Source organism: Fukomys damarensis, unplaced genomic scaffold, assembly GCF_012274545.1.
Source record: "Fukomys damarensis isolate Sample0158 unplaced genomic scaffold, DMR_v1.0_HiC HiC_scaffold_37, whole genome shotgun sequence".
In the NCBI taxonomy this organism is placed as follows: Eukaryota; Metazoa; Chordata; class Mammalia; order Rodentia; family Bathyergidae; genus Fukomys; species Fukomys damarensis.
This window is the reverse complement of record NW_022900949.1, coordinates 64,533,171-64,548,933: the sequence shown is the minus strand read 5'-3', so window position 1 is coordinate 64,548,933 and position 15,763 is coordinate 64,533,171. Positions and strand designations below refer to the sequence as shown.

At 39.6% G+C, this 15,763-nt stretch overlaps 1 protein-coding gene across 1 annotated transcript in view; it reads left to right on the top strand.

The window, feature by feature from the left end:
* Arhgef26 (Rho guanine nucleotide exchange factor 26) overlaps window positions 1–15,763 on the top strand; it is a 119,920-nt gene that overhangs the window by 82,191 nt on the left and 21,966 nt on the right. The window contains exon 10 of the mRNA XM_010636892.1: window positions 353–507. Within this exon, the coding sequence (XP_010635194.1) occupies window positions 353–507 (155 nt within the window). The remainder of the gene's footprint in view (window positions 1–352; window positions 508–15,763) is intronic.

The window sequence follows — 15,763 nt, the reverse complement described above, 5'->3', positions numbered from 1 at the left end:
AAGCGCAAAGTCCTGAGTTTGATCCCTGGTACCAAAAAAAAAAAAAAAATCAAAGGTTCATAACTTTATGACCCACTAACATTTTCTCATTGAGTTTTAGTTTCAAAACGGCAAGTTAATGGTTTTCTATATAGGAAGCAAGCTTTTATTTTTAATTTTCTTGAAGAATCTGCTATATTTCTGTAATTACATTTTGCTGTTACATAACTATAAAATAATGATACTTGTCATAGTATATATCATAGGTTTAAATGTAATTCTTACGTTTCTCTTTCTATAGTCTTAGAAATACTTTGGCTTTTGGCACTGAGTTTCTCTCTCTCTCTCTCTCTCTCTCTCTCTCTCTCTCTAGCCTTTTCCTCTAGTCTCCTCCTCCCGGTGGTTGGTGAAAAGAGGTGAGCTGACAGCTTACGTAGAAGACACTGTGCTTTTCTCGAGGAGGACATCCAGACAGCAAGTCTACTTCTTTCTCTTTAACGACGTCCTCATTATCACCAAGAAGAAGAGGTGAGCCTACCTCTGGTGTTGTTGGGTGAATCTTCCAGTTTTACACTTCTTTAATTCAGGGGTCCATTAGGGTGATCACCTTTAAAACTTTGAGGGCCAGGGATTTAGCTCGGTGGTGCCGCCACCTGTCTTGCAAGCACAAGGTCCTGAGTTCAATCCCTGGTACTGAGAAAAAAACAACAACAAAACCTGAGATATTAGACACATAGTGTGAATACGTTGAATAAGTTGCCTCTGTGCTTCATATTCCCTAAGTCACCTCTGTATTTAAGACTGGAGTCTTTATCAGCCTCATAGTTCTTGTCAATCTCTATGGAGTTTTAGCCTGTGCAAACAACTACTAAGCATTTTACACATGGATATCATGCTGTTCTCTTGACATTCTGGGAGGCAGCAATCTCAAAATTCCCTTTCACTGCTTTTCACACTTCTTCTGCCATAGAACCTGTGTATAAAACAGATTAAATAGTTAAAAAGAGGCCGGGGGTAACTCCAGTATTTCTTGTAACTTAATTGAAAATCCACAGTTCTTAATGATTGTTATTCTACAAAATTCATCAAGGCTTGGGGAGGTGTTAAACATCCTCCCATCTAAAGGGAAGAAAGAATAGTGGACCCTTGACTAACATTCCTAGGGCTGGTTGTAACTCAAGTTGGTTGTAGTCAGTAGAGCTGAGGTCTGGATGTTTACCTGAGTACATGCTATAGATAACAAGAGGCAGGTGAATATTCCATGAACCGAATTAACCCAAGTTGTTTGTATGTCAAGCTGGTCATAACTTGAGGGCCCTCTGTACCTTGGTTGGCAGTGTTGGAGCCTCTGATATTCAGATCCAGCTGTGGAAAATGTCCAGGAGGAATACCATAGTAGCCTTTTCTTTGTAATATTTGTGCTCTCAAACTGTTCCTGTTCTTAAAATATACACACGCTCTTAAAATACACACGTACCCACACACACCCCTCCTCAACTCTGTCTTTCTTTAGGAAATATTCTGTATTAAGTGTACCCAACACATGTGGGATTGTGAAATATTTTTCTGATGATCCTTTCTAAGTATCTCATCTTTTCTAGAATATGGATTTAGAGTAATATGGATTTAGACAAATCTGTAGTGTTTCCTTTCTTAGATGAAAGAAATAATGGCCTCCTGACTTGATGGTGTGTGTTGGAGTAGGGGTAATTCACGGGGTAGAATTTAGACAAGTGGAAGGAATTGCAGAAACAGACCCCTGAGAAAATACAAAGTAAATGTCCAAATTTATCATGAAATACTTCTGTCAGTGCTCCTTCTACGTTACTTTGTAGCTCTTGAATTCAAATTAAATTGAAAGGGGTTGAGGTTTTCTTTGTAATCAAACCATATTGAGATCTTCAGCCACTTAGCTGTATAGGTAAAACTAAAACTTTGTATGGTTATCTCTGAAAAGCCATATTGTGGATATGAAAAATACATAAAGATAGCAATAACTTTTTTTTGTACTTGGGAAAATAGTATTTCCATACCTCCAAGGAGAAATTATTTTTTTACCTGAGGTATTCTTAAGTAGTTCTAGTAGCTAATAATTTTATAAGTAAAGATTGGACAGATATTATAATTTTTTATTTTAATGTCTTGTTGGTTTCCCTTGGTTTTCTTTAAAATGTTTTGTTTTTAATGGGAGAGTAATTGTATAGTGTCTTCAAATGCCAGAACTCTTGACTTTTAACATCTTCCAGCTGTTGAAATATTTGTTTTGTCTAAATGAACCAATAGCTTTGACTAATCTCTTGACTTAAATAGTAAATTACATACTGACAGTACCAAACCAGTTAAATATTGTAATTAAATATAATGTAGTTTTGACTATGGTGACTTTGCCAGCTTGATGAAAACATTAAGAATATGCAACTTTTATTCCTGAGCTTGCACTGAACAAGGTAATACATATAAACTTCTGAAAGTTAAAACTAAAGATTTTGCCATCCTACCTAGCAGTCTTTTATTCTCCATAGGGAGTTTTGCCATTCCATTTTACATTTCTCTCCTAGCTAGCTCACATTTTTTGCTCAGGTATATTTTAATTTAAATTCTTTTTAACAGAAAGAGCAAGATAATACAGCTCCAATAGAGAAGGTAGCCTGAGTCCCTCGATTTACTTTTATCGCAGCCTAGATTTTCTTGCCTTATCAATTAGTTCATCATACTTCAAGGTGCTCCTAATGAAGAAAATAGCATTGGAGGCTTAACTTGCTTATGATCTGAATATGTGTAAAGGCAACAAGCAGACCATAGAAGCTTGATAAACAAAGTGAGTTAAAAATGTACAGAATGCACAGCCATATTTACATGATAGCTTCAAGGAGGCAACTGCAAATGCTTTGCATACCAGAGGCAGCAACAGAACAGATACAGCAGTTTAGAGTGAGGCAGTAATTTAAATTTGGGTTCAAGGTGCAGATAAGGGATCTTTACCTGTTCTAGCTCTTTAGAACTCATACACACACCCACTGCCTGATAGTGATACCACAGTCCAGTCAAGGAGTTTAGCTGTTGAGTCTCCAGTACTTTTCAGATTCAGGGAGGCTTCCTAGCTACTGGGTTCTTCTCCTTAAGAGGTCAGTTTGCTCTCCCTCTTCCAGTCCAGACTGCAGCTGGTCTGGAAAGCTGAGTACACTTTATAAATTGCTCAGCGTATGGCCTCTCAGCTCTGCAGAGCATGTATGTTCTAGTGTGTGCAGACCTGGGTTTGCTTAGCAGCTATAGGGTTCTTTTCACAGTCAGAAATTTTCATTTTCTTAGAATATTAGAAGAAAGTTTAAAGTTTTCGTTAGCTCTGAGCTGCTTGTGAGTCACTCTGCTTTTACCAGATTTCAAAAGAACATGTTTAGTTTGCATACTCTCAGGGGCAAAGTGAATTTTTGGTATTTGGAGCTGTGATTAGGAGCTCCCTGTACCACTAGCAGACTTCTGGCCCTCAGCACGTTGGCTTTGGGTTTGATGATGCTTTGCTGTGAGTGGCTGTCTGCACACTGTAAACGGTTTCAGCAGCATCCATGGGCTCTACGCAGTGTTTGCTAGTAGTGCCTCTCCCAGTTGTAACAACTAAAAACGTCTGCAGACATGGCCTGATGTCCCTGTGGGACAAAATCGCACCCAGCTGAGAACTACTTTTAGAATGATGGCAGACTGTAATCTAGCTTTACCTTCAGAGTAGTGAAGGTGTGGGTGACTCTGTCAGATTTGACCCAGCAACCATAGCCATGCTGCATTATGAAAACAATAGACTGACAAGTTGTACTCATAGATGAATAAACACTAACTTATAACATCTACTCTGCCTGATACTATCTTATTATAGTGATTTAATTGCCAAGTACACACACACAGATACAGCATTAAGGGTTAAGTACTATCGTCCCTAGTTTTGAAATGCAAAAACAGAGTCTAAGACCTAATTAGGTTCAAATTTGTGTAAGGTGGTGAACTGTCTTATTATAATTATTCTCATTTGGTGCCTTATAATCTCCCTCCCAGTTTTGCCTGAAGCATAGAGCAAACTTTTTGGCCTTATTTTGTTTGTTTTTTTCTTACAGCCACTCTATCAAACTACCACAAACTGAATGACTTAAAAAAACAGAAACTTACTTTTAATAGTTCGCGAGGTCAGAAGTCCCGTTGTTTGCAGGACCACATGCCTTCCGAACGCCCTAAGAAAGAATCTGCCACTTCCTCGTCCTGCCGGCTTCTGGCACTCTTGGGCTTGTGGCAGCAGCATCGCAGCAGTCTCTGCCTTTCTCCATAAGGCCTTGTCTTCTGTGTTTCCAAATCTCCTGCCCCCTATAAAGACATCGGTTATTAAGTGTAGGCTCAACTTTACTTCCACTGTGACCTTAATTTAATTACATCTGCAACAACCTTATATCCAAATATGGGAACCTCTAGGTACTGGAGGACGAGGACTTCATACTTTTGTGGAGGACACAATTCAACCCTTTCTACTCTCCAGCCCGTCACCATCACCTCATTTAAACACATAATTAAGACATGTGTAGCTAGTTCAGGAATGCACATTTTTAAACATTAACTCGTGCCATTTTTATTAGATTTCTGGATGTCATGTGGTGACTTGTACACCTCTGTTTGAGGGTCTCGGGTTACTGTCCTGTAGCATCTTCTCCATCAAATCAATTCCTCCTCCTGCTTAAACCTCCAGGCTTATTCTGTCCTTAGAGAAAGGTACCTCCACCTGACCCAGTGCTCCAGAGCAAGCCCGCCTCTTCGTCTTCCCCTCGGCAGTCACCAGTCTTCAGAGCAGCTCACAGAATTGCATTTCTCTTTCGCAGTGCCATCGCCCTTGTGTCTTTAACGTCTCCCTGTAAGACACTCTTAAGTGGACGCCTGGATTCATTTTCTATTCCACAACCGAAGTGTGCTTTTTATAAGACACATTTGCTCAATATGTCTCTTGCTGAACTCACTCATGATCTCACTTTGTTGCCTTTACTGTGTAATGCCTCACTGAACACCACCCACTTAATTTTTGTGTTTTCTTATCACACCAGGAAATGCTCTCCTTCCTCCCCACCTCACTCTACTTAAGACCTTTTTGAGGAAAAGTCCTTTTCATCTTTAGGTCTAAGATTATTTCCCACTTTTGCTAGGAATTTTTAATCCAGCTCTGTGGAATGGGTTTATTTCTGTGCCTTGTGGTCCTATAAAACTGTGTGACTTCTTTGCCATAGCATTTAATGTTAACCTTGTGTCCATGTCTGTTTTGTTGACCTTTGAATCCTCAGAAGCACTCAGCGCATGATAATCAACTTAATAAATATTTCTTGAAAGGAAACCAATCCTGTAGCCATCTAAATAGAAGCCCTTTAATGACTATATTATTCAGTGGGCAGACCTCCCCCATTCTACGTCTGTGCTACAGGTTCTATGAATTCTCTGAATTTTAAAACATACGTGATCTTTATGTTCATATATTCATTTCTAAGTATGCTTCTTTATGCTCAAAATATAGGTTTAGAATTATCTAGCTCCCCTCAGTTTAGATGATTGCAGTTTTGCTGATAATACCCAGAGCATCATAGTTAGGAGCCAGTGAATGTCTTCTTCTCTCTGTTAGACCCGATTGGAGTGTTGATCTTGGCCATGTCAGTAACATAGAGCTTCTCAAAGCCTGCTTATTCCAGTGCTTGTTGGCCTTGACATCCACAGTGAGCTCAGTGGGTGGTCTTCTGTTGTCTTCATGGCAGACTCGGTGGCCGGGGTAAACTTGCTCATGGCATAGTGGTCCTGCACTCTTCGAGGGTAATCGGATACATTCACAGAGGCAGTGTTTTGGGCCCCCGGAGTGGGGGTGGTGTGTAGATATCCTTTTCATTGTGTCTGTGATCACCTTTCATCCTATCTTCCTGGAATTCCATGCCTTTGTTGTAGTTTAGGTTTGGGAAGGGCACACTCTGACCTCTTTACTTTCAGAGCCATCTTCATGAAATGGTGAGTAAATATTTTTTTGATGACGTGATTTTGGCAAGAACTAATCTTGGGCTTTGTTAATCATTGGCTTCTCACATCCTCTGAGGTTCGACCCACTTACCTGTAAGTGCCACATAACCTCAATTTGAAAAGTATTTTAGATTATTTTACTGAGCTGCTTTCTAGAGGGATGTTTTTTCTTGCTTTTGTTTTCTATTATTGTATCAACTGATTTTTTTTCTGTTTTGTTTTGGTTTTGTTTTTTACTACCAGGTGTTGAACTCAGGACCCTGCACTTGTGAGGCAGGCGTGGTACCATTGAGCTTCATCCCCAGCCCTGTATCAATTGATGGTTAAGGGTCCTTGTAAAAGTATTCTTATAAAAAATTTAAGCAATAAAAATGTTTAATTATCTCCTTCCCACACAACCAAATCCAAAACCCAAGATAATCAAGTGAGTTTGGGAAATTATATATACAATTTTTCCTTTGGGGAGATTCGTTATTGGATCATTTAAGCAGGCTCTTGGTAGAATTTTCAAGTAACAGATGCTCAAGCAATGAAGGCATTTACTTCTCTTGCAACAAATGAGAAAAACAGAAAGAGTAGGTAGTCAAGGTCCTAAGCGTCCTGCAGAGCCCAGCCCCATTCTCTTCTGCAGCTGCAATGTGCTCTGGGTTCCTTTTGCCCACAGCTTTGTGATTGCAGCTGGCTCCTGCCTGCAGATGGAGACAGAGGTGGAAGCAGCGCAATCCCATTCTAAACCGGAAGGTGAAAGTAAGGACCAGAGGCACCCAGTGGGGGATTTCTGAGGTTATCTTTGTTATCAGCAGAATGAAAGTTTTCCCAGGCAACCCCCAGAAGAGGTCTGGTACCTCATAGTTCACTCTTGTTATGAGGGAGGCGAAAAGAGCAAGCATACTGACAAAGTTGAGCGGAAGAGCTGTACTTCCTTTGTGTTTTGTGCAGCTCAGGGCTGGGCAGATGTCTTGATGGACAAAGAAGCAAGAGGGGAAATGATGGCGATTGGTTTTAGATATTCCAGCCAACAACTCTGAAACCTCTTTAACACACGAGTGGTTTGATGAATGGAAAGAAATCTTTGAAAGTAATCACACTTTGAATGGGATCATGCTGCTCCCATTCTCTGTCTTTGAAAGGTTTTAGGATAAATGGAGTGATGAAAGAATTGGTTTCAAAAGAAACTGCAGTGATTGGAAATTTAGAAACCACTTCTTTTTCTGGTGTTAATTATCCAGTGGTATGGTATTGTTATCTGCTCCCAGTGGCCTGGATGTGTACTTCAGTGTACTCAAAGCAGGCAGATAGATGGCCGTGAACTGAGTATTAGGCACAATACCGAAAGATGCTGAAATCTAGTCTTAGTCCTGTTATCTTTAACAGTAAATGAAGCGCTGGGAATGTAGCTCAGTGGAGCTGCTTTTTTCTAGCAAACACAAGGTCCCCGGTACCAAAGAAAAAAACAAACAAACAGTGAATGAAATCACCTCCTGATTTGTTTTCCATTCAACTTTGTGTCTTTCTTATTGCTGGGACACAGTACCCATTATCCACAGTTTAAAGGAGGAGAGATTTACTCGGCTTACAGTTTATAGAGGTTTCCATCCATAGTTGGCTATTTCCAAGTCAGAGAAGCATGGCAGAGGGACATAGCAGAGAAGAAACAGCTCATGGCAGGGAGATACCCCCTTGTAGGCCATGCCCCCAGTGACCAACCTCTCTAACCAGTCTCTACCTTCCAACATCACATTTAGATTCACCCACTGATGTGTGTCACACACCGATGATCCGGTCCCCTCTGAAAAACCCTACCAGTAATCTCATGAGGTTTTGAGGGGACATACAGTTATAAACCTTAAGCTCTACCACCACCTGATCTACCTGTAACGTTTTCAGGTATTTCCTCTCCCTCTCCTTAGATCAGTAGTAATCATAACAACGATGTTAGCAAGCTTCATTATTGAACTCATACAGTATGCCTTTCTCTGTGTGTAGAGTAGTATGCAACCTATCATTGAATTATCACAGTAACTAGTATTATTTGCCTTATAAAGACACTGAAGAAAAGATAGATTATAATTCAGAATGAGTATCTAATTGAAAAATGTGAAATGCTTCACGATCCAAAAAATTTTGAGCTCTAACAAGTGGAGAATTCCACGTTGTGAAACTTTATTTCATGCATAAAATTATTTAAAATACTTTATGAAATTGTCTTCAGGCTATATGTGAAAGGTAGAAATTAATTTCATGTTTAAACTTGAGACCCATCTCCAAGACATCTATTACATATATGTAAATAGTCCAAAATGTGAAGTTCAAGCATTTTGGATAGGAGCACTCAACCTGTATCTTTTTCAAAGTCTTTCAGCAGAGACATGATTCTGAACTGAACCTCTGATTCCATAGCTCAATTTCTTTGAGTTTGTTACTGTGTGTGTGTGTGTGTGTGTGTGTGTGTGTGTGTGGTACTAGGAATTGAACTGAACTACATTTCCAGCGTTTTCCATTTTCGTTTATTTATTTATTTATTTCATTTTGAGGTAATAAATTGCCCATGCTAGATTACAAGTGCTAAGATTAAATTAGGCATGTGCCACCATACCTGGCTAGGGCTTATTACTTTTTCATTTCATTTTTCTAGAGTATTTATTTCATTCCATATTTTCAATGGGAAAACACCTTCTAAGCGAGTTTTTATTGATTACTGTGTAGATTTGCCAGATGGAGGAAAAAAACTAAAACCAGTACTAAATTGTATAGAATAGTTTTTCTTTACCTTTAGCTAATGTATCATCAGAATCTGGGAAAGGGTTTCCCTTTCATAACATTTCCTTTCTGCAGCCATTTAGTATAGATTTACTTGCATAAATACAGGGTTTATGGACATAACATGAACTTTGTGATATTATAAATGCTCAAGCTTGATAGAGTTTTCTGCACTAGCATGCCATGAGATCATCGTCAGGGATTTACATTAGAAACTGTGTTTTCCCAAGCATTATGAATGCCCAGAACTTTAAGCTGGGCAGACTTCCAGGAAGGCCATGGCCTAGTTAGATCCCATGTCAAGTTTGTACGTGGGATCCTTCTCATTATAAGAAACTGAAGTCACTTATGTCACCCTTTGCAGTATAAACTCCTTCCTCAGCAATTAACTTTAAGAGTGTCTTGAATAGAGGTGGAGCAATAAAACTCCAATTCACAGCTCTTATATTCCCAGAACATTAAACTTGGTTGCTTGTGACTACTGTGATGTTGGTTCTAAATTCAAAATGGTGAGCTGACATGGGAGAGAAATGAAAATGGATTTTCTTTTTACTGCTCTTTTTTTAAACTCATTTTCCCACACACTCTTTATTCCCTAACTCCTGAAGCACGATTCCCTGCATGTCTGTACAAGGAGAGTTGACATTGTTGTTCAGCGTTGAAAACTGACATTCCAGAGAAACACACTGTCAGTGCCTGGGGTCAGGCAAAACTGGGCTCAAATCTTAGCCATGTGACCTTGGGCAAATTGATTTTAATCTGTTAAGTGTCTTGGTGTTTTCATCTATAAAATGCGGATGACAATGTCATCTTTGTCATGGCGTCTGTGAGAATTAAATATGATGAAACACATAAAGCTCATAGTCCCTGCTAAGTAATTGCTACACCATTTCAATATTTTTTTGTTGTATTTCTTTCTCTAAAGTTCTTGTCACAAATCAAATCACTGTCCTTCTTGCATATTTAAGTGTTTAAAAAATATGTTAAAATCTTTATGCCATTGCCACAAGCTGTAGACTGTGGCATACTCTAGGACCAGATCTGAATTTATAGCCTTTGAAAGGCCAGCAGTTTAGGAATATAGACTGATATATCCAGGCCATCAAACACAGCAAGCACGAAGTGAGTGCGGGATACGCACTGATCTACTTTTGTTCTTTTCAAGATGGGGTGAATTGTGTGCACACTGTTGTAGTAGTGATTTTCTTGCAGTGCCCTTAGGGCTGATTGGAAGACAGTGTAGCACTGTAGCAGTGTAGCTGGCCCTCCATGGCCATGGACTCAGCCAGTTGGGGTGGAAAATACTCAGAAAGGGTTATATCTGTTCTGTACATGTGTAGTCTTTTCCTCCTTGTCGTTATTCCTTAAATAATAGTGTATAACAACTACAGCTCTTTGCATAGCATTTACACTGTATTAGATATGAAATGTGATTTGAAAGTGCACAGAAGGGATCGCTTCTTGGCCTTTTGGCTAAGATCAAGTGTGGAGTACACAGAAGGGTGTTTATAGGTCATATGCAAATATATCACTTTATGTAAGAACAAAGGATGTAAACATTCACATATTTGATATCTGTGAGGGGTCCTGGAACCAATTCCCAAGGATACCAAGGGACTACCGTGTATTTTCTCTTTTCATTAAAGAAAGCCAGTGGTAGTAAACCTGAATTGGAATGTTGGGGTTGCTTCTGTAATCCGACATGATCTCGTTACCCACTTAAACTGTCCACTTCCCTGGCCATCCCAGGAGAAAGCTTTAATGAGATGCTGACAGCCTCTTGCAACTACCCGTCTCTTTTTTTGTCCAGGACCATGGATGTAGGGAAAGGCTGCACTGTGGAATCTGGCCATCTGTGGAGACAGGCTTGGGGTTTTCTAGTTCTGGTGTGGGTTACTGGGTATATATTTTGGTGACAATGAATCACAACAGATCCTTATCTTACTAACAAACGAGATCCTCATCTCTGTTTGTTATATTCCTGACAATGACATAGGAAATGTGTGGCCTGTTTGTTAGTCTTCAGAATTATTTTGAAGAACTAAACAAGCAAGGCTTTTTGAAATCAGTATCTGGGTAAACATTGTGCCCTGTTTTGTGAGAACAAGCACTTGCCACGTTATAAATTTCTTGACATTATTTACCTTCTTCTAATTCTTCTTAGTCCACTTCCCTATTTTCAAAGTATATATAATTATCCGGGTTTTACCAAAATGCCAGCCAATTTAATTGGAGGCTACTCTGTTATACAAATAAAAAAATAGCTAGCATTTAGTGGGTGTTTGCTGTAAGCCAAGCGTGACTGTGAGAGCTGTACAATCAGTAATAAGTGTGTTATCTTATTGAATCCACACAGCAATCCAGTGACTTTGGTATTATTAGGTCCATTTTACAGATGAGAAAACTGAAGTGCACAGTGGATCCAGTTTGCAGAGCCCATGAGAGTGATATAATTGGAGTTGTTACCAGACATTCTGAGTCAAGTCTGTACCCTGAACTGCTGTGCTTTTTCATTACTCTAAATTTGTGTGTCATTCCTCTAAAATCCTGTTAGTATAGGTTTAAGCCAAGCTTTAAAATCATTCTCAATCAGGTGAAATAGAGGTTTAGTCCCTTAATGTGAAATAAATTTAAGCATAGTCCCGGCGGTGTTTGGCATGATTATTATATCCCGGTTAAGCACAAGATCAAGTGTGGGGATTTAGAAATCATGTTTTTGAAAGGAAAGGGGAAACAAGTTGAAATCTGAAGAGTGAGTTTTCATACATGTCTCTTAGGAAAGTAAGAATTCCTTTGATCTCACTAAAACCCCATGCCCTCCTGAGTGTCAGCATTCCTGGGAGAAGGGCAGATCATGAAATCCCTGAGAAAAAGCAAGAGGGTACTGAGGAAGGATAATTTAGAAATATCACAGAAGGCATGAAAGTAGATCAGATTTTAGGGTGTCACAGGTGTTCACCATCATCAGATTCTTTGTGGACGTCCAGAAGAATAATGGTGAAATTTGGGGTGCTGGGTTTAGTGAGGCGTTGGGCCACTGTGACCCAGGGCACCATCTCCTCTGGCATGTAATGACAGAAGCCTGAGAAAACACAGGCAGCTGTTAGCTCAGGAGACCTCTGTCTTGGCTCCAGCAGCCTAGTAGAGGTTTTCTTAGGACAGGGAGGCTGTGTGAATGTTTTTCAACAAAGCTTACAGGAGATCTGCTGAAGAGGCACAGTATCGATGTCATGATCTTGAAGATATATGGTAAATTACCGTATTTTGTTTTAGATAAATCCTCCATAACATGTTTTTCTTTTAAATTTCATTTAACTCTTTTACAAAAAGTACTGGAAATGTCGCATGGGTTTCAGATCTGGGCTACAAAAGAGAACTTTGGAGCAGTGCAAGGTGCATGTGAGAACTACCCTAGGGCTAAGAGCCGTGGAAAGCTGGCCTCTGTAGTCTAATCTTCCCCTTGCCTCCCCAGTAACATCTTTTCTTTCTCTCCCCTGGGTCTGTTTTGGTTACCTAGCCTTTTTCCTATTTCCGCGCGTCCTTAGTGAATACCAAAGGTGTTTGCGAATCAGGGTTAGGGTCAAACGTTCCCTCCAGTATGTGTGTGTTTAAAAGCTTTTCCCGTCACAGGGCAGCCTGACCTGTCCTGTCGCCATCCCTTCTTCGTGACTCTGACATAACGGAGCTTGACCCAGGGAAATATTTTGGTTTAAGACTGACATTGGGATCTGAATTGTCTTTCAGATGTTTTCCCGAATTTCTCAGTATTATTTCTTGTAGGTCAATTCCACACAAAATAGCAGAGCTACTTTCTCTCACGTTAGTCCCAGATATGTTTGTGTCAGTTTATGAACCCACTATTCTAATTCACTAATCTACCTGTCAGCTCATGCCCTGATCGCAGTTCTTGAATGACTACAGACTTACAGTATGTCTGAAAATTCCATAGGCCCAGTTCATCCTCATTTTTTCCCACAGTCTTCATTGCTGTTTTTTCATACTTATTTTTCCATGTTTTAGTTCAGCTCAGCTGTTTCCCCTCCTCGCAGCCTCCCCAAAGATCATATTTGGATTTTTACTGAGCATGTGTTTAAATTATATATCAATTTAAGAATAATACATACATTTTATAATGTCAGGCTTTTTTATACATTAATTCAAATCTGAAGTACTGCAGATTTGTGTTTATGTAGAAGAAGCCTGTTTAATCCTAAATATTTTATGGATTTTGTGGGTATTATAAATAAGATGGGTTCTTCCGTTATATTTCCTACGTGGGTGCCATTCATATAGAGGAGCACCATTGGTTGTTTTTTTTCCAACTACTTTGCTGAATTCACTTTCGTTCTGTATGTAGTATACCTGTCAGTGATGTCATCTGCACATAAAATAGTCAGAGGACAGAAAAGTTATTCCACTACCCAGTAGTACTTCACCTGCACCGTTAGGCATCTAAGATCCCTAAAGTGATAGCCTTCACATGTATGCTTTTATGATTTTTAAATTTTTTTCTTTTTACTTTTATTTATGAAATAGTTCAAATATGCAGAAAAATCATCAAACACTCATATACCTATCCTACAGATTTTACAGATACTAGCTTTATGCTATAGTAAATGTTAGACCTCCCTTTTTAGACAATGAAAAGATTTTTTAAATCCTATAGATTATCTAAAAGTCCCTCCACCCTCATTGCTTGTTCCTGTTTTTTCCCCTAATTAAACACTTTGATGAAGTTGGAGTTTGCTACTGCCCCCCCCCAAAAAAAACTGTATACATGTTGTTTTGGTATTTTAAAAGCATATTTATGTTGTATATAGCCTTTGAATATTTTCTTAATTATAAGTAGTAACCGTATGCCCAATATAAGAAATTCTAACCTCTGTAGAAATTATGGAACAGAAATCTAAAGTAATAATCCATAATGATCTGTTTTTTTAAAAGAAAAAAAAAGCCAGGCAGACATAGCTCGGTGGTAGAGTGTTTGTCTAGCATGCATGAGGCCCTGGGTTTGATATCTGACATTCAAAACAAACAAAACAAAACAAAAACAGCCACTGTTTTTGATACTGTGATGTATCACTTTTCTACCCAAGTTACTGTGTTGCAGATAGTAGGGCTCAACATTGTCTTAGCTGCCAGTTTTTTCCAGAGGGAAAAATCATTGAGATATGTGTTTACCATAATTCCCTGTCCTCCATTCACAGTTCTTTATTTTGCTTTTAAAGAAAGAAATCTCAACAAAGGTTGCTAGGGTTGTAAGTGGGTTTCACAGCGAGATCTGTCGTTGTTCACAGTGCAGAGCAGTGAAGGTCTGTAGATTTGATTTGACTGCTCGTCGTGACAGGAACCACCGCTTGCATGAAGCAGACAGCCTGGAGGGGCAGCTGCAGACTCCAAGTGTATATTAGACAATGCGAGGAAGCTGACACATAAACGTCTCCTGCAAGCAAAGATGGTTTTTCCATGTGCCTTTTTCTGAGCAATTTAGCTTCCTAATTACATGATCCAAATTGTTCCAGAGACCATGCACACCATATGTTTGTTCAATGATCAAGACAAACATGGGGAAGTCTGATTAGCATCAACTTCCCTGAGGAAAAGAGTTTCTTTCTTGTCCCAGTTTAGCTTGTCCTCCACTTACTGGACATGAGGGAAACAGGACTGGAAATAGTGGCATCTGGCTGCAGCGTTCCCTCTTCTGTCTGCAGCACATACTTTAACGCAGTCCTTCTGTGTTGGGATCAGAGATCCAGTAGGTGCTGACCGATACTGGGAGAACGAGTCCCATTCAGTATTTAGCAGAGTTCGGAAAAAGGGATACTCATTATTTTGAACCGGAGGGCAGCGGGGAAGAGAGAGAACGCACGCACATGAGAGAGAAACATGGGCTAGCAAGAGTTAGATACTTTTCAGGTTTTGTTCCACCGGGTTTGAATGAAGTGATGAGGATAATCAATTTACAGTTATTAAATGGAATCAATTTTTTAATATTAAACTTACTAAAAAAGTAGTGAAGAAGTTATAAACCCCTACATTATATGCTACATAATGTAAATGTTTTCTGGCCTAGGAAAAAATAATGTTACTGTGTGATTGATAGTAAATAATTTAAAAAACCTGGCAGCTATTTCTTCATTTTGGATCCAGAAGTCCAGAGAGTGTGCAGAGTTCCTGTTCAGGCTTAATCAATGACACAGCACTGTGGATGTGTGGAAACAGATAGTTGATGTGAACTCACATGTCTGTGAGCAGCATGACCACAATTTCTTATCCAAACTGGACATTTTACAGGCCAGCAGGTATTAACTGAGTTAAATAATCACCCTTCTCTTAACCAATGGCATTGCAGTCATCATTGCTTAAAAGAATAATTAATAAACTTTTCTTTAAAGTTAATGTTCTTCTGAATATCCCTAAAAGGCAGAACTCCGAAGCAGCGAAGATTCAGATGCTGTGGTGCACTCCTGTAATCCTAGCACTTGGGAGGCTGAAGCAGGAGGAGCACCATGAGTTCAAGGCCTGTCTCGTTGCTGTCCTCACTGCTAAGACAAAATACCTGATACCCAAAATTAAAGGAGGAAAAGTTTATGCTGGGTCGCAATCTGTAGAGGATTCAGTCCATAATCAGCTGGCTCCAAGGTAGAGTGAAATGGCAGAGGGGCAACAGTTCATGGCAGGCAAAAGGCAGCAAGGCAGCAAGCAGTGACAGCAGCCTTCTTTCTGTTGCTTACATTTTATCCAGGATACACACTGTTGGGGGGAAGCATTCACACCCAGGTGGGCCTTCCCATTATCCACACTAATCAGAGGACCAATTTAGTAATTGCACATCCGTAATCCCAGCATCACACACTCTAGATCCAGCCACCTTTGAAAAGCCCCACCCATCGCCACATGAGGCTTTAGGAGGACATCAAAACACAAGTCAAAAAAGCTAGCCTGTGCTACATAGTGAGTTCAAGCCCATCTGAGACCCTGAATCAAGAAAGAAAGAAAGAAA